At 40.1% G+C, this 25,324-nt stretch overlaps 3 protein-coding genes across 3 annotated transcripts; 2 read left to right on the forward strand and 1 right to left on the reverse strand.

Annotated features, from left to right (window-relative positions):
- Nucleotides 7,832–11,205, forward strand: LOC109835372 (vicilin-like seed storage protein At2g18540). Its single transcript, XM_020403351.1, has 5 exons — nucleotides 7,832–8,123; nucleotides 9,135–9,313; nucleotides 9,417–9,497; nucleotides 9,588–9,899; nucleotides 9,982–11,205. Exons 1-5 carry the CDS (start codon nucleotides 7,832–7,834, stop codon nucleotides 11,203–11,205), a joined length of 2,088 nt encoding a protein of 695 aa, XP_020258940.1.
- LOC109834412 (probable protein phosphatase 2C 55) lies at nucleotides 11,881–17,734 on the reverse strand. The gene is made up of 4 exons (XM_020402426.1): nucleotides 17,055–17,734; nucleotides 15,428–15,752; nucleotides 13,030–13,179; nucleotides 11,881–12,375 (listed from the first exon to the last, which is right to left on the reverse strand). Exons 1-4 carry the CDS (start codon nucleotides 17,546–17,548, stop codon nucleotides 12,082–12,084), a joined length of 1,263 nt encoding a protein of 420 aa, XP_020258015.1. The 5' UTR covers nucleotides 17,549–17,734; the 3' UTR covers nucleotides 11,881–12,081.
- On the forward strand, nucleotides 20,506–24,132 carry LOC109835373 (putative poly [ADP-ribose] polymerase 3). The gene is given in 14 exon segments (XM_020403352.1): nucleotides 20,506–20,559; nucleotides 21,229–21,351; nucleotides 21,436–21,569; nucleotides 21,647–21,888; nucleotides 21,969–21,994; nucleotides 21,996–22,093; nucleotides 22,172–22,248; nucleotides 22,332–22,492; nucleotides 22,578–22,787; nucleotides 22,866–22,972; nucleotides 23,401–23,491; nucleotides 23,574–23,717; nucleotides 23,795–23,974; nucleotides 24,043–24,132. Coding segments are annotated over 14 exon segments (1,692 nt in total). The 3' UTR covers nucleotides 24,088–24,132.

The raw sequence follows: 25,324 nt of genomic DNA on the forward strand, positions 1-25,324 counted from the left end.
TGTAATCTAACAGCTAGATGCACGTACGTCAAGGGTAAACAACAGTCATAAACAGCAGCTAGAGCATTCAACAGAGGCTAGTTCTTCCTCGGGTAGAAGCAATCTTGCTCCAATCGTCAATAAGAAGTAAGCTCAGCATGAGTATCGAGCGAGGCATCTCACAGCTACATCGAACCCACGTTAAATGAAGGAGAAGCTGAATCAATATTCTCTTCCTCTGTACTTGAAGAAAAATGACTGCATGTAAAAAAAATTTTACAAGGTGATAGAAACTTTTCTCACAATCAAGCAGTTAGAGAAACAATTGTCTTGTCTCTTTCGAGACCCTACACCCTTCGAATTAATGTGTGATGCATCCGATTTGCAATTAGTGTTGTTCTAGAACGAAGGATTGATGGAAAACCGTATATGATCTACTATGTCAGTAGGACTGATACGAGTTGCCGTGCGAGCACCTTTAATCGCAGAATTATCAAAGGTGGGTTGAGGAGAAAGAATAAGAATACAAGAATAACTCAGATTTTGGGCGAAGGAAAATACCTCCTCTAGATTATGAGTATGTAATTTACAATCTCTCACAATCTCACTCTAGAATTGAAGAACAAGCTCTCCAAATCTCAATTACAAGTTAATCTCTCTTGATTTAACTCCCTGATTGTTTAGAAACCCTAAAACAATCCCTTATACAGGTGTACAAACGTGGATGGTAATTTGGTAAATAACCAGACCCAAAACCAACAGAAATTCGTGTGAACAGAATCCCAAACGAACCAGGAAACCCTCGATGAGTCGACTCATGACTGAGATGAGTCAACTCGACAGAAACTGGAGAAATCTCAATAACCAGCGATGAGTCGACTCATGACAGTCATGAGTCGACTCAACCTGATGAGTCGACTCATAACAGTCATGAGTCGACTCACAGGCTGAAAACTGGGTACTTCGATTCTTCTGCTCGTCGTCTTGTTCCACGCTTCCTCCTGTGTTCCCTTATACTGTTTGACACCCCCTATTCTCATGCTAGTATGAGAATCATCTATCCTCAAGCTCCCATGAGGATCGCTAAGTTCCGAAGAGAAGATACACACGTATCATGTGTCCCCTCTTTAAGAACTTGAAGTCCCGTTCAAGTTAGAACTTCAGCTGAGGAAACTCGTGAGCCCCTCCTTCCTTATTGAACCACTTAGCCTTGCTAGGAACTTGACCTTGACGTCCGATAAGAAACGACTCCTTCATTCCCCTTCTTGTCGTGGTCGTCTTTCGCTCCAAAATGCAGTCTTCCTTCAGCGGCTCCTCTCTATCAAACCATAAGTCATCAACATGCGGTAAGATCACCTTGTCATCACCTTCATCATCCAGTAATGGAGGCTCAAACAACTTCAAGTACTCAGCATTGATCACCGAATACATGCCTAAGTAAGGCGGCAAATCCAGCCTAAAAGCGTTGTCGCCAATCTGATCGAGAATCCGAAACGGACCATAACGAATAGGCTTCAACTTCTTGCCTTCTCCTTTTAGCCTCTCCTTACTCAATTTCAGCCACACCATATCGCCCACGCCAAAGTTACAAGGAACCCGATGTTGATCATGCTTCGCCTTGTATTTTGCTTGTGACTTCTTCAATTGTGCTTCAACCGTGGCATGAATCTGTGCAATCTTCTCCAGAAATCGCTAAGCCCGTTGTCTTTCATTCCCCTCCTTGCCGTCCATTGTAGATTCACTTGAAAACACGAGATCAAACGGACTCGGTGGTAAGAATCCATAACAAGTCTCAAACGGTGACTTTCCCGAAGATCCATGAATCGCCCGATTAAAAGCAAACTGCAAATATGGTAAGCTCTCATCCCAAGTCTTGGGATGCCTGGAATTATACCCCCGCAACATATGCACCATAGTCCGGTTGACTACCTCCGTTTGCCCGTCTGTTTGTGGATGAAAAGCCGTGCTCTTCTTTAATCTAGTGTCCATCAGACTCCACAAAGAATCCCAAAAATGCCCGAGAAAACGGCTATCCCGATCCGAAATAATCGAGCTCGGCAACCCAAAGTGCTTCCACACATGCTCAAAGAACAATTGTGCTGCACCCGCTCCCGTCACGGTCTTCTTACAAGGAATCAAAAACACCATCTTACTGAACCGGTCCACCACAACGTACAAATAGTCATGCCCACGCTTGGTAGTCGGCAATCCTCCAAGAAAGTCCATAGATATGCTCACCCACGGTCTAGAAGGAACCGGTAGTGGTAGGTACAATCCCCTTTTTCTATTAGAAGGCTTCGAAATACAGCATAACTTACACCCTCCAACATACTTGGTCACATCATCAAGCATCCGTGGCCAAAACACATGTCGCCGTAGATTGAAAAGTGTCTTCTGAATTCCAAAATGCCCTTGCACACGCGAGGTATGTGCTTCCCGAATCCATTGCAACCTATCACCATCCTCCGGAATACATAGTGATGTTCCACGATACAACAAGCCATCTTCTCCAAGTGCATACTCCCCCTTTTGACCAGCCTTCACCTGCTCAAACACACTACCGAAGTCTCTACTGGATGCGTACAGCTATACATACTCCAAAGGAACCAAGGGCTGAATGCGTGTCGCCACCAATAAAGCTCGTACCGGCGGATGAGATAACATATCGGCCAACTTGTTTGTCGCCCCCTTCTTGTACCTAATAATGATGTTGAAAGCCATCAAATAAGACATCCACTTCATGTGCCGCGCCTGCTGTAGCTTCGTCTGGGCATGTAAGAACTCCAACGGCTTATGATCCGAATGCACGACCACCTCCTTCCCTAACAAGTACACCCTCCAATGTTTGATTGCTTGATACAATGCATAGAACTCCTTGTCATAGGTCGGGTAGTTCGCAATAGCACCCGAAAACAACTCAGAATGATATTCCACCGGCTTCCCATCCTGAATCAACACCGCGCCCATCGCATAACTAGATGCGTCGGTCTCCACCTCGAAAGTCCGCTGCAAATTCGGCAAAGCTAACACCGGTGCCTCTGAGATTTTCCTCTTTAGCAACTGAAAAGCTTCCTCATGCGTCCTCCCCCACTCAAATTGAACCTTCACCTTTGTAAGGCAATGTAAAGGTGTCTCATAAGTCAAAAATTATCGAATAAACTTGCATAAATATTGGCAAGCGCGTCGGGCTCCACCTCGAAAGTCCGCTGTAAATTCGGCAACGCCAATACTGGTGCCTCCGAGATCTTCCTCTTTAGCAACTGAAAAGCCTCCTCATGCGTCATTCCCCACTCGAACTGAACCTTAGCCTTTGTGAGGCCATATAACGGTGCCGCATAAGTCGAAAAATGTCGAATGAACTTGCGCAAATATTGGCAAGCCCCCATGAAGCTTCTCACTTCAGTCACTGTCTTCGGCGTCGGCCACTTTGTGATCACCGCCACCTTACCCGGATCTATCCTCCTCTGGCCCTTCCCCACGATAAAGCCGAGATACACCAACTCGTCCTTCCCAAACTCGCACTTCTTCCTGTTGAGCTTCAGTTGTCCATCCTGCAACACTCTAAATACTTTCTCCACGTGAACAAGATGCTCCTCCCAAGTCCTGCTATACACCAAAATATCATCAAGGTACACAATCATAAAATCCTCTATGAAAGGTCGCAACAAATCATTCATGAGCCTCATAAAAGTCGTCGGAGCATTGCATAATCCAAACGGCATCACCAACCACTCGAACAGGCCCTGTTTGGTCTTGAACGCCGTCTTCCAAGTGTCTTCCTCCCGAATCCTTACCTGATGATAGCCAGACTTCAGATCCAACTTCGTAAAGAACCTCGCTCCCTCTAACTGGTCCATAAGATCATCGATCCGTGGTAGTGGGTAACGATTCTTGATAGTTATCTTGTTGAGCGCCCGGTAATCCACGCACATGCGCCAACCTCCATCCTTTTTGGGCACCAATAACACCGGCGACCCGCAAGGTGAACAACTTGGCACTATCACTCCCGTCTCCAAGAGCTCCTGAACTTGCTTCTTGATCTCTTCGGACTCCTGTATCGATGTGCGGTATAGGCCTATGTTTGGCAAGAAACTCTCGCCAGTCAACATAATCTCGTGCTCTACACCTCGCCGTGGTGGTAGTCCCGTGATTTCTGAAAACAAATCCGCATACTTGGCCTTCAAACTATCAAGATCTCCCTCCTGAAGCTTGCTCAATGTGGACAAGCATATCCCACTCAGCTGTTCTTCATAAGGCCGAATGAACAATAACACGAACCTCCTGCCCGCATTCACCAACCTCTTAGCCTGAGTCACCGTCACCAAACTCGTCTCCTGCGGAAGAGATGCCGAGTTGCTCTCTCGGGTCGTTGTCTTCTTTTGTGGCCTGTTTCCCTGCCATAAGGTTGAGGCTGTTGTTGGGCTCTGTCATCCCGGGAACCTCTTTCAGACCCTGTGCTATCACATACGCCTTTTTCTCCTCCTTCTTCTTCAACCCTTTCGGCTTCAGATGAGGGTACTTATCCCAGCAACGATCAGCCACGTGCCCTGTCTGCTTGCAGTGATTGCATGTCAATCCTGCCTTCCCTGAATCACCCTTCTTCTTCTCTTCCTTATGTTGAGAGCTACTCGACTTGTTTCCCGATTGTTTGGAGTCACCCTTTGTTTCGCTGCCCTTCTTCTGTTTTCCCTCAATGGCAATTGCCTTCACGCTCGCTTCTGCAATCGTCTCGACCGTGAACAGCTTCATCTCTTTACGGATATAATCATTCAGTCCCGCCATGTACTTCATGAAGATGGAGTACTCGTCCGTTGCGATGTTTAGAACCATCGCCTGTTGCTGGAACTCCGTCGTGTACTCTTGAACGGTCTGATTGAATCTTTGGCGCAAACCGTACCACTTGTACCAACGCTCCTTAAGGAACCCCACCGGATAGAACTGTTTCCTGAGTAGCTCCTTGAATTTGTTCCACGACGCTGCCTTCTTCTCCTGTTTGCAATAGGATTTCCACCACGTCAACACGTGCCCTAAAAGCTTCAATGTCGCGAACACAATCTTCTCCTTGGATGAATATCCGTAGAGGGTGAAGTACATCTCCATACGCTCAATCCAATCATCGAGCTTTTCTACATTGACACTCCCATCATAGACAGGAATCTCCACCTTGAAATCTATCTTTAAATTTTGGTAATTATTTTTACCCCCTTGATATCCAACAGCCCTAACAACCTCGGTTCCCCCGTCCGAATCAGACTTCTCGCTCTCTTCATCGGACTCGATGATTTTCTTCTTACCCTTCGAAGAAGATTCCTCTCTTTTGTCCCCTTTGTTAATGAGACCCACGAGCTGACTGAGCGTCGAACCAATCGTCCCGATCTGCTTCTCCATGGCATCAAGTCTTGTTGAGTTATCTGTTTCAAACATATTCTCCTTCCTTAACTCTTAGGCTCCTTCCAATGACTGAGATGAGTCGACTCGACAGAAACTGGAGAAATCTCAATAACCAGCGATGAGTCGACTTATGACAGTCATGAGTCGACTCAACCTGATGAGTCGACTCATAACAGTCATGAGTCGACTCACAGGCTGAAAACTGGGTACTTCGATTCTTCTGCTCGTCGTCTTGTTCCACGCTTCCTCCTGTGTTCCCTTATACTGTTTGACACCCCCTATTCTCATGCTAGTATGAGAATCATCTATCCTCAAGCTCCCATGAGGATCGCTAAGTTCCGAAGAGAAGATACACCCGTATCAAGGACACTGAACGATGTTCAGCAAAATTACTCTGTCATTGAGAAAGAGTTTTTAGCTATATTCTTTACCTTAGAAAAATTCAGGTCCTTTCTGATCGGGTCTTTGACCAAAGATTTTACAGATCAAGCCACCCTTAAGTATCTTTTGACCAAAAAATATGCCAAAACACAGCTTATTAGATGGATTTTCCTCCTTCAAGAGTTTAAACATTCAAATTCTTGACAGAAAGGGAGCAGAAAACCCCGTAGCAGATCATCTTTCTAGACTTCCGAATGCAACGACATCAAACGTCCAATCAATAAACATTTTCTAGACGAACAACTTCTACAGATCCAATCTGTTCCGTGGTTTGCTGATATTGTAAATTACTTAGTCATGAAACAGATCTATTCTCATTGGTCTAAACATGATAGATCTCGTTTTCTCTCCGGGTAAAATATTTTTACTGGGATGATCCATATCTGTTTAAGTATTGTCCTAATCAGATTTTTAGAAGGTGTATTCTAAGTGAAGAAACTAAACAATAAATACCTTAGAAAGATGACAAAACTAACGCTAAATTAACCATAGATAAACCCTAACAGGAAGATGACTGAAAACCCTAAAAAATAAAATTAAACGAAAAAATTTTATCCCCAAAATTGTTTGAATTTGTCTTCTAGGTATTGTAAGGATCGTTTTCTTCAGTCCGCAACAAAGGATTGAACTTGATTTGAAGACAATTTTGAGGGAATTTGCGACATTTTAGGGGCGAGATCAAACGAGAGAGAGAGAGAGAGAGAGAGAGAGAGAGAGAGAGAGAGAGAGAGAGAGAGTTCTTTGGTATTAGTAAACTACGCAGCGAGGTTGTTTTGGCAACTTATCATATATGGTTAGGGTTAACTCAATGATGGTTTAGACTTTTTAATAGAATACCTAACAAAGGGACCATTATCAACAACTTAAGTCAATTTGAGTGATTAATATCAAAACATTCAGATTTGAGGGACTAATACCAAAATAGCTTAGATTAAAGGGACTAATATCTAAAAAATCCTACATTGGTAATATCTTTGAATAGCACTTCTTGCTTCATTTTTTTAAGTCAAACGACATGATCACCTCACACTTTGAATTTACGTGTCTTGGACGATTGCCAGCCCTAATCGTAGATTTAAGCTTAGCCCACGTATGGTCGCAAAGCATACCTTTAATCAAAATATCCAAACATGACTACACTTGTGTTTAACAAATCTCTAAAATTTGTTCAGGACAGGACCTACTCCAGTTTTGGTTATTTTTTTATTTGGTAAAATATTGGGCCAAAGTTGGCTCAGTTTTTGTAGGCTAAAAATGCCCACTAAACTGGTTTTAGTTTAGATCACCATCCCTATGGTCCAAGCTAAAATCAGTTTAATATAAAAGTGGGTCAGGACTGATCTTGGCCTAGTTTTTGATAAATTGTCAAACAAGCCTTTCGGATTAGGTATAAAATGGAGTAGAAAAGAGGAGTGAATAAGGTAAATCATTGATGAGGGACGGGAAAGTGAAGAAGTGTAATGTATTTAATTGTGTTTGAATACATAGTAAGAGATGACATGGTATATTATAATATGTGTTTATTTTTAGAAAAGAGCTTGACTAACATGTCCTTCTAAAAGGTATGTGTTTTGGTTTTCTTATAGGGCATTTTTTGATATTTCAAGAAAATTACATGAACAAAATCTCTTCCCTTTCAACCTATAGTTTAAAATGATTAAAAAAATAAACAGATTTTCTAATTTGTATCCCTTCTCCTCCTGTTCTTGCTAATTAAAAATTGTAAACAAATAAAGCTTTGAAATATTTTATAATTGTAACCCCCGTGCTCCCTTCCTTTCGTGACAAACTCTACATACCCAAACCCAAGCTCACCTATATACGAATCCAAAACCTCCCACCGAGATAAGACTCAGAGCGCTAACCTCTATCGATCCCAACACGTCACTTTCCATCACCTTCCTGCATGAACCACGTTCACGATCCCGAACGCCACGTGTCAACCATGCATGTCACGGCTTCCCTTTAATAAACCCTACTAATTTGCAGCACCTCTCCCATTCAACTCAAACACAAAAGGATGGAAATTTCAACAAGGTCCGGTTTCTTAGTTGCGCTTTTCCTTTGGTCGTCGTTGTTTCAGTTTGATGGTATTTTGGGAGAGGATTTTCTGAGGTTTGTGCCTCTGGTGACCAAGGAGGGCAGGAGGACCATCGTGTCCACCGAATCCGGCATGATCACGGCCGTTGATGTCTACGAAAGGTATCATGGGCCTTATGGGCCTTATCATCTGCAGTTCATCACGTTGGATACTAGCTCTCTGCTTCTCCCTGTGATTCTGCATGCGGATATGGTGTTCTATGTGCACTCAGGTATTGGTCTGTGAGTTAGGATTTATGGTAAGTTTTTAGAGCAAAACTAATACTTTCACAGCCTGCAAAATGCACGCGTTGCAAAAATGCTTGATTTTGCAAAAATTGCTTGTGGATGACTTTTTTTATTGGAAAATTAAAAAAAAAAAAACCCTCCTTTCCCGGATAGAAAACTTAGTACACATGATCTTGTAGTTAATTATTTCCGCAGATAGATCTCAAGCTAAACGTTTCTCCTTTGTTGAGGGGGCAAGAGTTATAAATTTTTACTTGGAGCTATCTGCAAAAGTAAAATTAACAGAGACCTATACGCAAAAATATAATTACCATCAGGGGTCTATCAGGGGGTAGTCAGTTCAAAAGATGATACTGCAGGGCGATATTACATGCATCTGTCCGTAAACGACCCAAAAATTTATCCTATTTCAGTAAAAACATGGGGTTCTTCCATCAAGCTAAAAATATATCTTATGTTCATAAAAAACTTGGTGTTCTCCAGTCAAACCATATTTTAATTGAAGATTCACAGTCAGACATTAGAACATTTAATGAGAATATATGGAAATTTTTAGTCCAATAGATGGTATTTCGGGATTCTTATTGTCCTTTTTCATAACTTTAAATTCGAATGGTACTCCGGGTTTCTTGTTGTCCTTTTCATAACCTAAGTTTAAGTTACTTAAAACGATAGGAACTCATCAAGGGTATAGAGAGAAATTTGTGCAAATCAAGGGAGCTTGCTATACCTTATCCTATCTAGCGAGTGCCCATGAGTACCTGTTAGAAAAACCATTAAACGGTTACTAAAAGATTCCTCAATTTGTGGACTTATGTTTACCAAATTAATCATAGAGTACCAAATAAATTAGGTGAAAATAGGGACTAAGTTGTGTCACTACTCTCTGCCTAGACTCTAGAAATAGCCATTATACACAAATTAGCCAAGGTATTAGGAAATATGATCTTTTTGTTCCTCAACAAAAGATTTTTTTTTTCCCCTCTTAATTGAAGGGAGGGGAACTATAAATTCGATCACGGAGGATGGCACGAATCGCATTGATGTGAAGAGAGGAGACATATACAGACTTGAAGAGGGAAGTATATTCTATGTGCGTAGCCATCCCGATTCAGCTAGAGAGAAGCTAAGGATTCATGCCATTTTTAACACAATTCTTGATGAAAATGCCTCGGTATAATCCTCCCTCAATCTCTTCATCGTCCAGCTTCAAGGCGTGCATAAACTATGTTGAAAAAGTTGATTATTGAATTCCCTTTCACATATAGGGCATACAGGGGGCTTTCGTTGGGGCTTACTCGAATATTAGCGACTTTATCCGTGGTTTCGATGATGAGGTTCTCCAAATGGCCTTTGGGGTAAATAATGACGTAAATGCATCTACTTAAATTGATCAATTTTGTTACAAGGTGCCTAAGTAATTATATTTGGATTTGATGATTAATTAGGTATCTGAGGAAGTTATACATGGGATCAAAGCGGCTGAGAAGTCTCCACCAATTGTGCATTTTGAACCAAAGAATGAGACAGATGAAGTGGATTGGAGGGAAGGGATCTTTGAAGCCCTCATAGGAGGAAGGCATGCAATTGGCATTGTGAATGCCAAGAAAAAGAAGGAACAGAAGACCAAGGCTCTCAATCTCTTTGAAAGGAAAGCCGATGTGGAGAATTGCAATGGATGGAGCATTGCAGTGACAAGCAAAGAATTCAAACCTTTCAAGGGTTCCAATATCGGAGTGTTCTTGGTGAACTTGACTAAGGTTACTCATGATCTTAGAATTGTTTAGTGTGTCTTTTTATATCTCCATTGTTATAAGTTGATCTTAATCATGATTTTTGAAGGGTTCAATGATGGGGCCTCATTGGAACCCCAAAGCAACAGAGATCGCCATAGTCACTCATGGACAAGGAATAGTGCAAGTTGTATGTCCTGGCAATCCATCTGGTGTGAGCAATGAAGCTCCCAAATGCGAGAACACAAAGTTTAAGGTCAATGAAGGGGATGTATTCATTGTGCCGAGGTACCATCCAATGGCGCAAATATCATTCAACAATGACTCATTCGTTTTTGTGGGATTCAGCACGGTTGCTGGTCAGAACCATCCTCAATTTCTAGCGGGGAAGAGATCGGTACTCCGTGTGCTCGATAGGAAAATCTTGGGGGTGTCCTTCAATACTGCAAACACGACAATTGATCAGTTGTTGGATTCACAGGTGGAGTCCGTGATGTTTGAGTGCACTTCATGTGCAGAGCAGTTGGAGAGGGAGATAGAGGAGGAGATGGAGAGGAAAAAGCAGGAGGAAGCAAGAAAGAGGGAGCAGGAGGAGGAAGCAAGAAAGAGGGAAGAGGAAGAGCAAAGGAAGAGGGAGGAAGAGGAGGCAAGGAAAGGGGAGGAGGAGCAAAGGAAAAGAGAGGAGGAAGAGGTGAGGAAGAGGGAAGAAGAGGAGGCAAGGAAGAGAGAGGAGGAAGAAAGAAGGAAGGAGGAGGAAGAAGAGCAAAGAAAGAGGGAGGAAGAGGAGGCAAGGAAAGGGGAGGAGGAGCAAAGGAAAAGAGAGGAGGAAGAGGTGAGGAAGAGGGAAGAAGAGGAGGCAAGGAAGAGAGAGGAGGAAAGAAAAAGAGAGGAAGAGGAGGCAAGAAAAAGAGAGGAGGAAGAGGCAAGAAAGAGGGAGGAAGAAGAGGCAAGGGCGAGAGAAGAGGAGGAGCGAAGAAAACGAGAGGAAGAGGAGGCTAGGAGAAGGGAGGAAGAGGAGCAAAGAAGAGAAGAGGAAGAGGAGCAAAGGAGAAGAGAGGAAGAAGAGGCAAGAAGAAGAGAGGAGGAAGAACAAAGAAGAAGAGAGGAGGAACAAGAGCGGAGGAGAGGGGAAGAGGAGACTAGGAGAGAGGAAGAAGAGGAGGAAGCTAGAAGAAAAGAAGAGGAGGGAAGAAGGAGAGAGGAAAAGGAGGAAGCTAGAAGACACGAAGAGGAGCAAGAGGAGGAGGCAAGGAGGAGAGAGGAAGAGGTAAGGAGACAAGAGGAGGCTATAAGGAGAGAGGAAGAAGAAGACGAGTTGGAGGCAGATGGCTAGGAGAACAGAGGAAGAGAAGCAGAGGCCAAGGAATATGTTGAAGGTTTAGAATGAAGCACGCTCGTTCGTGAATAATAAATATGTAAATTTTGTTTCAATTTGTATTTTCGTATATGTAATGTCGTGTTTTGTAGGAGGTGATCCTTGCGAGATGTGAAGGGTATCTCTAGATTTTGTTTTCGTTATTTAATGGTGAATAACTGGGCATCAGTAGACCAAGCAGCTGATACACTGCGGACTTATTTTGCAATTCTGGCAAAGAGAAATCTCTACGTACATTGTCTGCAAGGCCAAATGATTCTTGTTTGTAAGAGAATATATGCAACTGCTATCCATTGTAAAATTTAGAAAAACTAGAGAGACTTTCTTTGTCTATAACCGTAAATATTCACAATTAATGTAAAATAACAGGTAAAGCTACAACTATGCTCTTCATGGATTGCCATTGCGATTATACTTTAAAGGGGGAAGAAAAAAGTTAGAACAACAAATTGATAGACGAGAGTTCAACCCAAGCTAGCTTATGCTATAGTATTATGAATCCATCAAGCAAGCACACTGAACTGTTATCAATAAGCATTGCCGGTGGTGGAACCACCATTATCATAGTCTAACCCAAAAAAAGTAGACAATTTTCAGAGAGGGCTCAAATCACTAAATGCAAACACCCAGCTCTATCGGAGTTGCATCAATGCAAAAATTAAAGCAGCCAAATGCAGCTGCCAGTAGTTTACTTCAGAGTCTTTCTCTTACAAAAGATTCTATATATATCAGAACAACTTGGACGTCTAAATCCATCCCTCCAGGAAGTCCCTATCGTTTCTATTTCTATGTACAAAACGCACAAAAGAATATCTAATCGTGGTTTGTATGCTTCTAAGGTGTCGCAGCAGTAATGTAGGAGACGATGACAGTAATGTCATCGAGCTTACCTCCATAATAGCGATATCCTGCATTCTGAGCAGTGGTAGAGAAAGGAGTCTGCCTGTTCTTGTCCTGCGCTCGCTGGCGAGCAAGCGCAGCTATTTTCTGAGCCGTCACGTGAGGCCCCAGTCGTGCCCTTATGCCATGCACGACAACCGCCGTGACCTCATTGCTGTAGAGATTATCGAATAGACCGTCTGTACCAGCAACGATGATGTCCCCGGATGCGATGGGAATGGTAAACACCTGTATTATTCAATGAGGTTCCACACATCAGTATCAGTCATATCTAAGTGAAGTAGTTTTTTGTTTGCTAAAATGTTGCATGTTACATTTGTTGAAGCAAATAACTTCAGATCCATCCTTTAAAATTGTGTAATTTTTACAGATATAGATTTCTAAATTCAAAATCCAATGTTTGATCAGTTACAAAAACTGTTGTATATGCATTATTTTGTAGCAAGAAATGTATTTCCCTTGCAAATGAAATGTTTGCTTTACATGTAATTGTAAACTGAACTCACATTTTTCGAGTTAGAATCTAACTTGACGTGTGGCAATTTTTAATTTTTTTTGTTAAACGCATAGACTGAATGTTGAATTTTTTTTTCTAAAAGGGAAATCTAATTACCATTCTCAACTATCTTGTTATTAACCAAACATCGGAAATCAAAATTTGGCTGTAGTATTTGCCCTGCGACTCTATTGTTTGTCAACCAAACTGCCCGATCAGTTAAAGTTTCTAAGCAGCAGTTAAGACCCAACCAAAATCCACAATCAGGCAACAAATTTCATATTGTGATGGGTAATAAGCAATGGAGACAAAAACCCCCCATGAAAAGGAGACGATCTTTTATTTCTTAGTTGGCTTCGCCATAAAAAAAAGGAGCAAAAGCTGACCTGAGCCGCACTTGGTAGGTCGCTGCCATTTCCACTCTCCAATTGGTAAGGGAAGTTGAAATCGTGCTGCTGTACAGGTGAGCGGAAGAGGTTACACCCCTCTCTCACGACTATAAATCCACTGTCGCCAAGGTTCACAGCACGAATACCCTATATAGTGTAAAAGATTAAAAAAAGTTTATTCAAGGGATGGGAAAAATGTTTATACTCATGTGTGCTTCTATAAGGGAGAGCATTAAGCACTATAAATTTAGAGTTTTACAAGGGGCAACTACATTTAGGGCATCCAGAAAATTTAAAATGCAGTTCCATTACAAACTTTCACTACAGTATTTATTTTATAATAATGGCAGGTAACAAACAATTTGAGGCAAAAGGTTCCGAGTCACTGCACATGGATCATGAGAAGTTCTGAATATATTCTAAGATCAAATATGAATATACAAGCTTCTGACAGGGATTACAAAAAGTGTCTCACGATTCTTATCAGAAGATGTGAGCACGAGTAAAAGTACATCGATTAGTTTTGCATAGGGATTTTATTAGAACTAATACTGCATGCAAGAAAAATGTCGAGTTAAAACATGTATTTTTCAGAAGTTTGTAAAAGCTAAAGCCAAAAAAGTTTATGGCTTGAACGGGGTGTATATCATCAGGAAGACATGCCTCACTAGAAGGCACTAGTATAAAATATGTAAAATTTGCATACAAAGAAAGTGTCAACAAATAGTCTGTACACTTGCATCATGAAGCTTGCCTGTGTAGAATTCGTTTCTTATGACAACCAGATCTTGTTTGTATACCTATCCACACCTCTGAAACAAATGGATACAAATATCCACGAATGTATATGCATTCACATCCATTACATTAAGTCTGAGAGGGATACATATGCAGATTTTCTTTTGGTCGAATTTTGTGTATAAAGAGGTTGAATATGGGATATCCGCATGTTTGTCTGAATCGAAAAACTTAAATTATTCTGAACTTGAATTAGTAGATTTGAAGTCGGTTTTAAAGTTATCTACATGTTTAACCCAAGATTTTTAGACGTGTTGAATACATTGGTAAGCTCAGATTCTAAGAAGTTATATTTTGAATATGCTTGTATCAGAAGGCCTGTTCACTTGTGAGTCTTATATTTTCTTTTATAATTGACATGACCATATTCATTTCGCTCATATTAATTCTTTATTTGTACTCAACTTTAATAAATAAAGGAATGAGTATAATTACCTAAGCATATGCATAACAATATTTGCGAGCAAGAAACAAACATAAATATGGTAAATATAATATCGGATCCGTACACTCGCATTAACAAGTCACTTGGAAACATGAAGTGTAAATGTCTATTATATATAAATATTTCAAGTGAAATCATATCTATCATTCATAAGTAAGGATTTCATCCGCAAGGTGTTAAAAGAATGTAGCATCAACACAGGAACTCCCATGCCGAGCTGCTAAAAAGCAAAGAGTGCAAAATACTTGGAAATATCTTTGAGTCCTACTGGAAATAAATAGTTGCCATATGGCATACACCATCAGAGTAACACCTAGGATGGAAATAAGGACGCATCTTGTGTTGCACCAAAAAGAGTTTGGAGAACTAAGTGCACGAAGAAAATGAATCAAATTTACAGGATAGATATCCTAAGCTTCAGAAAATTCCCTTGATACTTAGGCTACCAAAACCAATTGTTAACCTAATTATTGGCTCTCGATGGAGAGATTACACCTCTCCATTCAGACAAACATGCCTACATTCAGGATTATTAACCCTCTCAAAATTCAGGAATATAATGGATGTGAATCTCTCTTAAATTATTCCTGTATTTAGATACTCTCTTAAATTGATATATAACATCTAATTTGAGTTTTGCTACAGCTGACACACCTACATTCAGGAATATTAACCCTCCTAAGGCTACAAAAATGATAGTTTGGCCATCCATTTCAATTGCTACAAAGTTAATTGGATGATAAAGTGAGGTCACAGAATAAGACAATTAATTATACAATCATGTAAACATTAATTTGATTATAAGATTGAACATTGTTCATTACATCAAATAATTGATGATCGTTTGACTAGAAATTGAAAATCGAGTCAGCAATAAAACGTCATGTTTTAAAACATCAGGGAAATTTCATGTGGTTCCTACAACCATGGGGAGTCTTCTGAAAGTTATCTTCAAATTTGTAGAAGTTGTCGTGATTGAATATGATTTTAGTACCTTAAATATCAGTATTTCTAAGAACAACAAAGCAGGGCCATAAACAAGAAATATGAGCTCATTACGTTGTCTGTTAATGTGTATATACTAGAGGAAAGAATTTTATATTTAGCATCAAAAGGCATTCAATATTTCACAAGAACAAAACATAAGCAAACCTGGTTAGTGAGAGTAATAATGCATGCAGTTGAAGATCCTTTTGATTTGGTGCTTGCGTATGCTTTTTCTAATACTCTTACTGGATCAATGAACCCTTTAGGCTCTTCTTGAATTGCAGTTACTGAATGCGACATAAGCTCTCTAGAATACAGTCCTGCATCAACACCAACATCTGCCCAGCCACCAACACCATCTGCGACACCAATAGCCTGCTCATCGACGCATATAAAATGAGCATCCTCACCACCAGTTTCCTCCTTATCTGGATGTGGTAGGTAACAAGATGCTGAGAGCAATTTCAAGGCTCCATCACCTGGTGACTTCCTGCAACAAAAGATGGCAACAATCCAATTTATGAACTTTTTTCTTCAGAATACAAGTGAATTGAACCCATCTTTTCATGGGAGGACATAAACGAATTGGGTAGATTACACTAAACCCCCAAGAAATCTCAACATTTTCCAGTCAACCCTCAAAAACTATCAAAATCGTACTAAACCCTAAAAACTTTTGAAATTCCAGAAACCCCCACAATAAGCTCCCACATTTTGCAAATAACCCCCGTAAATTCGATCTAAAAAGCAAAATGAAAAGGCATTTTCAAAGTTATTGGGGGTCTCGTGTAATTTATACTAAAGATATTGGGGGTGTCCTGCAAAAATTATTGGGGGTTTAGTGTCCTACGAAACGCTGACAGTTCCTAGGGATTTAGTGTAATGTACCCTACATAAATTAACAAGATCCATACATCCATTTTGTAGTCATAAATATGAAATATCAAAATTATTTAAGAAGTCAGACATTACAAAACAGCTCGTATGACAAGTTGCTGAATATAGCATGTTGTCAGGGCAACTTTTAAATAAAAGTTCAGACAGTTCACCCAATTCACAAGCTTATGGCACCAAACTATCCCACCCATTTTCAAGTAGACAAACACAAGTCTTGCCTTCTATAAAGTATCAGATCTATTCTGATCTAAACTTTGAATATAACTTAAGAGACAAACTTAATCACATGACAAACTTGGCAAGTGGGGTTTTAACTTGAACTTCTAAGAAATAATAACTAAGAAATAATCCAAAAAACAGTGGATACACAAGAACCATTATACAATCACGATCGATTCGTGAAGAATCTCATGTCTTCATGAATCTGTCAAGATCCAGCTCTAATGATTTTGTTTTTCATTGGAGCCTAACACGCAAAAGAGCCTATACAAAATTGCTGAATCTCCGCATACACAACACTAGTGCACATATAATATTAGGCATACTACAAAAAAAATGTAGAAGTAAATTAAATTGTTGTGGGCTGACAATATGTTTGTCTATGAGGAGTTCTGTGTCCACTCCTTGTTGGGGGTATCTTTTTTCTCGGGAAAAAAATCCGGAAGTAAATTAAGCTGTTGTGGGTTGCTGATATTTTTATCTATGAGGAGTTTTGTGTTGGCAACTTGTTGGGGGTATCCTTTTTCACGAAAATACATGTAGAAGTAAATTAAGCTGTTGTGGGTTGATGATATGTGTGTCAGTGAGGAGTTTTGTGTTCCCTCCTCGTTGGGGATATCCTTTTTTTTTCCTCGAAGAAGAACATATAGAAGTAAGTTAAGTACAAAAAATATACTGATCAGAAGAAGCTGTAGAACTCCCAAGCTGCCCGTCCCGTGGAAATCCATCTAACAACATTTCAGAAGCAGCCCGGGCTGAATTCGTTAAAGAACGTGACACATGAAAATCCCTCGTCCCGGGCTCCATAACGGATTTAGGCTTGCTGTTTATTCCCATCGAATTACTCAAAACACCCATTACCTCCCGACTTCTCAAACCCGCACTTGCTCTCCTACAATAATCGATGCATTTTCTACCGTGACAGAGATCGAAACTTCTTGTCATGGGACTTAAATTCTCCATCTGGCGAGTAATCAATTCATCAAAAGGAGGTAGCTTTGTCCCGAGATCAAGGGCATTCAGAAAGGGGCGAATCGAGCAGCTTAAAGTAGAGAAGGGCTTTGACATAAAGTTGCCAGCATTAGCAAGAACTGAATTCTGACCCTGATTCAATGTAAAGCCAGCTAAAGAGCGAAGCAGATTTTCCTTGGATACGTATATGGCTTGCATCTTTTACCCTTTTGAACAAAGTTTGGGTTCAAGGAAAATAATTTGATGAATCAAAGGATAACCTTCACAGATTGGGGCTAACATTTGGAGCCGAAAGAAACCCTAGCCTCAAATGGCCTTTTCTTGGAAGGTGGGCGGTTAATTATTTTTTTTCGTCTTTTTATTCGGGGGCCGATGGCGGTGGGTTGGTGCGTGCGTGTCGTCGGATGTTGTGTTTGGTTCTTTAGCTTCAAATTTAAGCTTGTAGGATAAATCCCTAGCTTGAAATTTAAGCTTGGGATAATAAATTAAAATTTATTTGGGAAATTTGAAGAGTTCGTCGCACCATCTATATCTACTAGTGTGCACCCCGCACAATCCCTATTTTTTATTTTTGCTACAGTAATTCTATTTTTAAATATTTTTTTAAGTACTACGGTAATATTTTTTAAATGCTACATTATCCCGTCTATGCTACAGTGGTACTACTACAGTGATATTTTTAAAACGCTACAATTCCGTATGTGTTACAGTAAAATACTACAGAAATTTACTGTATCATTTACTGTAGAATGAATAGTAGATCTTTGGGTCCTCTTATTATTATAGAGGAATAGATATCTATATCTATACTACTTCTAATCTAAAAGAGAAAACAAGTGTCAAAACTTTTACATGCCCATTTTACCCCTTTAAATTTGCTTAATTATAATTTTATCATATATTTCTATCTAATTATTCTTACTTTGGTTTTTTAACGTTTTGATTATGATTATCAGTGTTTAAGATTATTGATTCACATTGAAAACTGAGGGGTTGCCACAATTATGCCCTTTACCCTACCACTCTAATCCACACGCCCCACCCCCTTCCTCTTCCTCTCCGATTCTTCCGTTTCTCAACCACTGAGAAACAGATGAATCCTCTTCCGCTTTTTCCGTTTCTCAACCCCTCAGGGTTGAGTTGAGCGAGGATTGATCGATGTTGAGGAAGAACGTGGTTTCTTGTGCTTGCGTTTGCCACCGTTGGCACGAAATCACGATGGGCATGGTTGGATCGTCGTGTGATACTGAAAAGATCACTTTCCCTTCGTCACTAAAGCAGGTTGCTCGATTTGATGTTTTCTAGGGTTTCTTTTTAGTTAGATTCAACGAAAGCAAGACAAAAGTTGTTTTTCGTTTTCTAGAAGAAGATATTATTGATCCTTCTTCAAAGTTCAAACCAAACTTATGCTTTCTACGCGTCGAGCTTAGCGCCGCTTAGCCCGCTAGTACCTAGTACGGGACGCCTAGCGATTTCTGGGCGTTTTTTTCTTTTTTTTTAATTATGATACTTGAAGACAAATAATATATATATATATATATAATTATATATATATATATATATATAATATATATAATATATATATAATATATATATATACTCAATCAAAGATGCATAAATACTAAAATACCAACACTATTAACTAAATTGCTTGGTTTACCAATTATAATAGCTCTTTGTATATTTATACTTCTCAACTCAAATTATAAGTTCATATCTATAGTGAAAAACTCATTCTTAACTCAAATTACGGTTAACTTATAAGTTACTATTAAGTTTAAGTTTATAATAAACTTAAACTTAAGTTTACTGTTAACTAAAATATTATTAACTTAAGTTTACTATTTACTTAAACTTAAGTTTACCATTAACAAAAAACTTAATATTAACTTAAACTTAAACTTAAGTTTACTGTTAGCTTAAACTTAAGTTTAACTTAAACTTAAATTTAAGTTTACTATTAACTTACACTTTTTAAGTTTAAGTTACTGTTGTTAACTAACTTAAATAGATATTTAAGAAGTACTCTTTACCTTGTTAGTAGTTACAGAGATCGGGGGAGCTCGACAATGTTACAGAAGGCGCTAGGCAAACTAGGTGTTTGAGAGAGCGCCTAGCGCCTAGATCCCTGGACACGCTGCCTAAGCGTTTGATTATTTTTAAATTATTTAATTATAATAATTCATAAAAAAATATGTATTAAATTCATATAAATTTTCAAAAAAGATAGCAATCTTAGTTCCACAATAAATCATGCATACTTAGATACTAAATAGCCAAAATAATAATTAACAAGGCTAGAGTACAAGATGTTTTCCTTTTTTATTTTTAATTATAATAATTGATAGTGAATGTCAATGTTATAGAAAGCTTAGATGTCGGACTGATGTCTAAGCGGATATCTTTCTTAATTTAAGTGATGGTCGATGAGGTTTTGCTGAAGGTCGGAGGAGGTAGTGGAGATGTTCATATTTAGAGGTTAATAGAGTTTGGAGAACGTGTAGGCTATAACACATAAAATCACAACCAAGAACCTACATGGTACAATCCACGTAAGACAATGCTCCCCTAAACGCTCGTAAAATCTAAATGGGCTGCCTAAATACCGCCTAGGCACTAGGTATTAGTTAGGCGACCTAGGTACCGCCTAGGCCTAGGCGTACGCCTAAGCGAACTAGGCGAAGGTTTTTTAAAATAGCGTCTCTTGCAAAATATTACATGTATTAAGACATTTGCCTCTGGGATCCTCATTCCTAAGAATTATACATGGCTGACATCTGATCTTTATCTGCAGCCTCACACTTCTATTGTCTTGGATGTGTTAAGACTCGTCGTCGATGATATTTGGCTCAGAAGCCTGATCAAACAGTCCTTCTTCAACTGTGCACCACCAAGAACACAAAGGGGAACTCTCCACTGGTATCTGAGTCACTCTCAAAGAGGAAAGGGGATTCGTACAAAGGGGTGAGAGCACAAAGCTCACAGAGGGTGGGGATCGCACACAAGCTAGGGCACAAAGCTTAAGCTTTCTCTATCACTTCTTCCTTTCCTCCTCTACTGAGCTACTACCAACCCATTACCCTTTTATAGGGAAGGGGGCAGTCGACACGGGAGAGGGGCTAGGGAAGAAAACTAAGGAGGGAGCCGACCTACGGATGGGAGATGGGACTCACAAGCGGCGGCCATCAAATCACGAAGACTGGGAGGAGGTGAGTACCATCGGATAGAGAGTGGAATAGAGGGTCTAGGGCACATCAGATAAAAAAGAGGGAACTGGGCCTTTTGGTAACGGGCCAAAGTTTGGGCCAACAAAATAGCAACAATCTCCACATTTGGTCCAAGGTAGTGCACAGAGAAAAAACACGAAACTACAGGACTCATCATCGCCAAATCATTACATGTATGATCATAGAGAAGATACAAGCAATGGAAGTGAATACATGAAGTAAACTCAGATCACAAAGATCAGGGTAAGATCATCAAGCATACTAAGTCCACAAAGGACCGAACTCTACCAAACGGTCATCGAGTTCAAAGGAAAAAAATCACAAAGCTACTAACAGACACAAAGCAAGTTAATAGGCCACAAAGGCAACACACAAAGCAAAAGAAAAATTACCCAAAGTCAAAATTCAAGATTCTTTGACACGATATAAATTTTTTAGCAGGCAAACACTTAGTACCCATGTCAGCAGGATTAAATTCTGAGGGAATTTTCTCTAACTTGACAATACCCTTTTCAACTATATCCCGAATGTAATGAAATCTAACATCAATATGTTTAGTTTTATCATGAAAAACAGGATTTTTGCAAAGTTGAATAGCAGATTGACTATCAGAAAATACAACCACATTTTTATCAAGAAAACCAATTCTAGAAACAAGCAGCTCAACCGTTGGATGCTTATGATGTTGTTTCTGATCTTGCTCCTGAAGGCAAGGGAATCCCGTGGGACAAACAAGATCCTGGTGAAGAAGCCCTTGAGTCCTTGACTGCAGAGGTAATTCTTTTTCTCAACTATATATTTTCCATTGTTGTTTGTTTTATATTTCAGATTTTAACCTATAAATATGGTCTTGTGCAGCTTAAGCTCTATGGCAAGAGAGGAGTCCATACGGACTCTAAACTGGTGGATCAAGGTGGAGTTATATTTGAGAAGGATGGAATTATTTATAACTGCGCATTCTTCATTTGTGATCAAGGAAGAGGACTTAATGAGTAAGGTTACATTCTCTTATTAAATAGTATTTTGATTCGGTAGTCGCCTGTAATCATTTTTTCTATTTCATAAGCAGATATTGCATCACTCAGTTGATTATGGTACCTAAGAACAAGCTGCGTCTATTTTACAAGAAGGGTCGAGTTGGGGATGGCCCCAGAGCAGAAGAAAGAGTTGAGGAATTTCCCGACACTGATGATGCAATAAGGGAATTTGTTCAGCTGTTTGAGGAGCTCATTGGAAATGAGTTTGAGCCTAGGGAGAGGGAAAAGAAGTTTGAGAAGAGGAGCCTCAAGTTCTACCCTAAGATATGGTACAGTTTTAAATACTCTGTCGATGATTTCAGGTAATTCGATGGCTGTTCAAATGTAAATTTTTGGTTGTTTGTTGAATAGGAGGATGGTTTGATGTTCGATATAGTGGTTTTGGGGGTTCGTCAGCTTGGAGTTGCAGCTGCTTACTGCAAACTTGATCCTTTGGTTGCTAATTTCATGAAAGTTTTTTGCAGCCCAGAGGTCTATAGGTACATTTCTTTCGTTTTCCAGTGGTCTTTGTAGTTGTGCTTCGACTGAATGGGCTTATTGAATATCATGGTGGATAGATATGTTTTAATGGAGATAGGCATGGATAGCCCTGATCTTCCTGTGGGAATGGTCTCAGATCTCCACCTAAAGAGATGTGAGCGAAAAATCCTCTTACATATTGATTTATTTCGTTCCTTTGTTCAACTTCAGTTCGACATTGGTGTGTTGTTGCTGCAGGTGAGGAGCTACTACTACAATTCAGGGACTGTCTGAAGACAAATCCTGAGTCAGACGATAAAGGCAACATGATGCGATTGGACTTTAGCAATAGATGCTTCACTCTGATGCACTCCTCTCGGCCCTTCACCATAAGGGATTTTGAGGAACTTGCTGATCATGTAAAAATCTTTAACAATTTGGTTTGTTGAATTTTTCAATGTGAATATGGACGTCCTAATGATGTTGTTTTGTTTCAAAATCCAGGCAGCTACAGCATTTGAGATAGTGAGGGTCATAACAGTTGCTTCATGGCTGATTGGGGACATGACATACACCACTCTGGATGATCCGTTGTCTGATCGATACAAGAAGTTGGGATGTTTTGTTACTCCATTGGACAAGGAATCTGATGATTATAGTATGGTAGTAAAGTATTTGGAGAAGACCTATGAGCCTGTCAATCTTGGGGATGTGGTAAGAATTGTTACGACTGATTCTCGGGAATGTTGATTAGTCTATGATACAGTACTAATAGCCTGTCATACTATGTAGAGCTATGGTGCAACGGTGGAGAATATATTTGCCGTGGAGACGAATGAAGGGCCTTCTTATGATGATGTGAAGAAGTTGCCTAATAAAGTTTTTATATGGTGTGGTATGTTCCCTGTTGGTCTTTTTCTTCCTTTCCCAAGTTTGTTTTAGATAGGAACCGATTATTTTTTCCCCTTTCGAGAGAGATGTTGGTATTTATTGTTTTGTTAAAGAAATAAGGGCCTTAGTGCAATTTACTGATTGAAAATAGTATGAAAATTTTCTTTTCTGAGGAGCTAGATTATTCTGGACCAATGAACGTATTGAAAATAGTAGTAACTACATCTGAGATGGGCGATATTATTCTAGACCAATGAACGTATTGATGTACGGTTACGAGGAGAGAGAGTAAGTCTTTAGTTCTTGTTTAACTCACTACCGCTGAATATTACCAAGTAACAAAAAAGGAGAAAGGGGGGAAAGAATATATGAAAATAAGGAATAAAGTTGACAATACAAAGAGAAGATATCTAAATATATTTTGTTTTATTTGTAGGAACTACCTAACTAGAAGTTCAAACTTGATGAGGCACTTATACAAAGGTTTTGTGCCAGCAGCATGCTCGATACCTGCTCCAGGCTACATGGTATGTTGCATGAAGCGGTTCATTTCACTTGGAAATCTAAAATTGTAACTTTCAGGCTGACAACGTATAAATTCTAATGAAGTTTGGGAAAGCAATTGTGTGCTTGGATGCGGCAGCTGAGGCTGCAAGGTACGAGTTCACAGCGATCGACCGGCCTGAAGGTTTCTTAGTCTTCGCTGTAGCTTCCCTTGGAGACGAGATCACCGAAATGAAGAACATGCCCGAGGTAATTCGAATAGCACAAGTTCATACGATCTGTGTATGGAATTGTACATCAAGCGCTCATGTTGTTGTTGTAAGCAGGATATAAAGTCACTGGAGGAGAAGAAAGCTATGAAAGGTGTTGGAAGAAAGAAGACTGATGAGTCTGAACATTTCACATGGAAGGACAATGTCAAAGTGCCTTGCGGCGAGCTCATTTCTTTCGGTCACGATGATAGCCTGCTTGAGTACAATGAATATGCTACCTATGATCCAAGCCAGGTAGAGTGTTCCCATTTATCTGAAGAGCTTGGCTATGGGATACTGAGTTGGTTTATTTTGTTGCGCAGGTGAGCATTAGGTTCCTGGTTGGTGTGAGGTATGAAGAGAAGTGAAGAAACCGCGATGAATTTTGGTAAAGAATAGGTTTTGGAAGTGCAGGAGTCACTTTGGGAGCTGCGCGGTCGACCGCGGTGCAAGGCCGATCGACCGCGAACGTGCACAGACTCTGGGAGGAGTCTGGATTTGGCGTGGTCGACCGCCGCGGTCGACCGCGAGACCCTGTAGGACTTTTTGGTCTCTGTCTCTAGATCGCGGTTGATCGCGAGCTTTGGGCGGTCGACCGCCAATCGGGTCAAAGCCTAGTTTTGGTTTCCTATTCTTATTTGGTTTTGGTGTTTGTATAAATATCAATACACGTTCTAGGGTTTCTTAAGGCAAGAGTTTGGATTGGAGATTGGTTGGGGATATTTGGAGCACAGAAAAAGGAGAGTTTTTCTGAGCAATTGTTTGAGGGATTATCTGGAGAGATTAAGAGATTTGTTGGTGAGATTAGTTGATTGGTTTGAGCGTTTTGTAATTTCAGTTTGTACTCTTCTTCTCTATTAGTGAAAACCCAATCCCCTTCTTACCCCGTGGACGTAGGTAATTTGCCGAACCACGTAAAACTATTGTGTTTGGATTTGAGCCGTTGTTTTTGATTTATTTGGCCTTTATCTTGATGTTTGTTTGATTTGGTTCTCGAAGCACGCCCGTTTGGTTGTCTCGCTTCCGCGCTGCGCACAACAATTGGTATCAGTGCTCCATATTTCAGATCTAGGGTTTTGTCTTGGTTGAAAGAGTAGATCAATTTGGAAGTTCGGTTAGGGCTTCGTTTGGTGAGAAATGTGAGATTTTTTTGGTAAAGACTCTATCTTTTTTAGTTTGGATCTATTCTTCGTTTGTTCTGCATTGGTTTGTTGGCGCTTGGGCTATTTGGAGGAGTAGATCGCTTTGGAGGCGCTTCGAGGGCTTCGTTTGGAGATAAAGGTGAGATTTTTTCTATTTGTGGATCTCGTTGCCGTCATGCGGGATGAGATCGTTTGGAGACTCTTGTTAGGGTTTTAATTGGAGGTAAAATTCTCTCCTTTATTAGTTTGGATCTATTCTTCATTTGTTGGTGCTTTGAGATAGTTGGCCGAGATAGAAGGATTTGAGTCTGAGTTATTTGTTTGTTGATACGGTGCATTGGATTATTGAGAAGTGCCCTTGACTTGCATATTGAAGTCCTTTGAGCACGTTGGTATGAGCAAGGAGACTGAGTTGGAGTTTGGCACTTCTATTTGATGATTGAGGGGTCTTCTATTTGGTGTT

Source organism: Asparagus officinalis, chromosome 3, assembly GCF_001876935.1.
Source record: "Asparagus officinalis chromosome 3, Aspof.V1, whole genome shotgun sequence".
Taxonomy (NCBI): Eukaryota; Viridiplantae; Streptophyta; class Magnoliopsida; order Asparagales; family Asparagaceae; genus Asparagus; species Asparagus officinalis.

Coding starts and splice junctions, on each gene's coding strand:
- LOC109835372 (XM_020403351.1), top strand. CDS start 7,832: ATGGAAATTTCAACAAGGTCCGGTTTCTTAGTTGCGCTTTTCCTTTGG. Junction 9,314..9,416: donor TTCTTGATGAAAATGCCTCG/GTATAATCCTCC, acceptor TAGGGCATACAG/GGGGCTTTCGTTGGGGCTTA. Junction 9,900..9,981: donor TCTTGGTGAACTTGACTAAG/GTTACTCATGAT, acceptor TGATTTTTGAAG/GGTTCAATGATGGGGCCTCA.
- LOC109834412 (XM_020402426.1), bottom strand. CDS start 17,548: ATGCAAGCCATATACGTATCCAAGGAAAATCTGCTTCGCTCTTTAGCT. Junction 15,753..17,054: donor TCTACAGCTTCTTCTGATCA/GTATATTTTTTG, acceptor CTTTTGTTGCAG/GAAGTCACCAGGTGATGGAG. Junction 13,180..15,427: donor TTATTACTCTCACTAACCAG/GTTTGCTTATGT, acceptor TACACTATATAG/GGTATTCGTGCTGTGAACCT.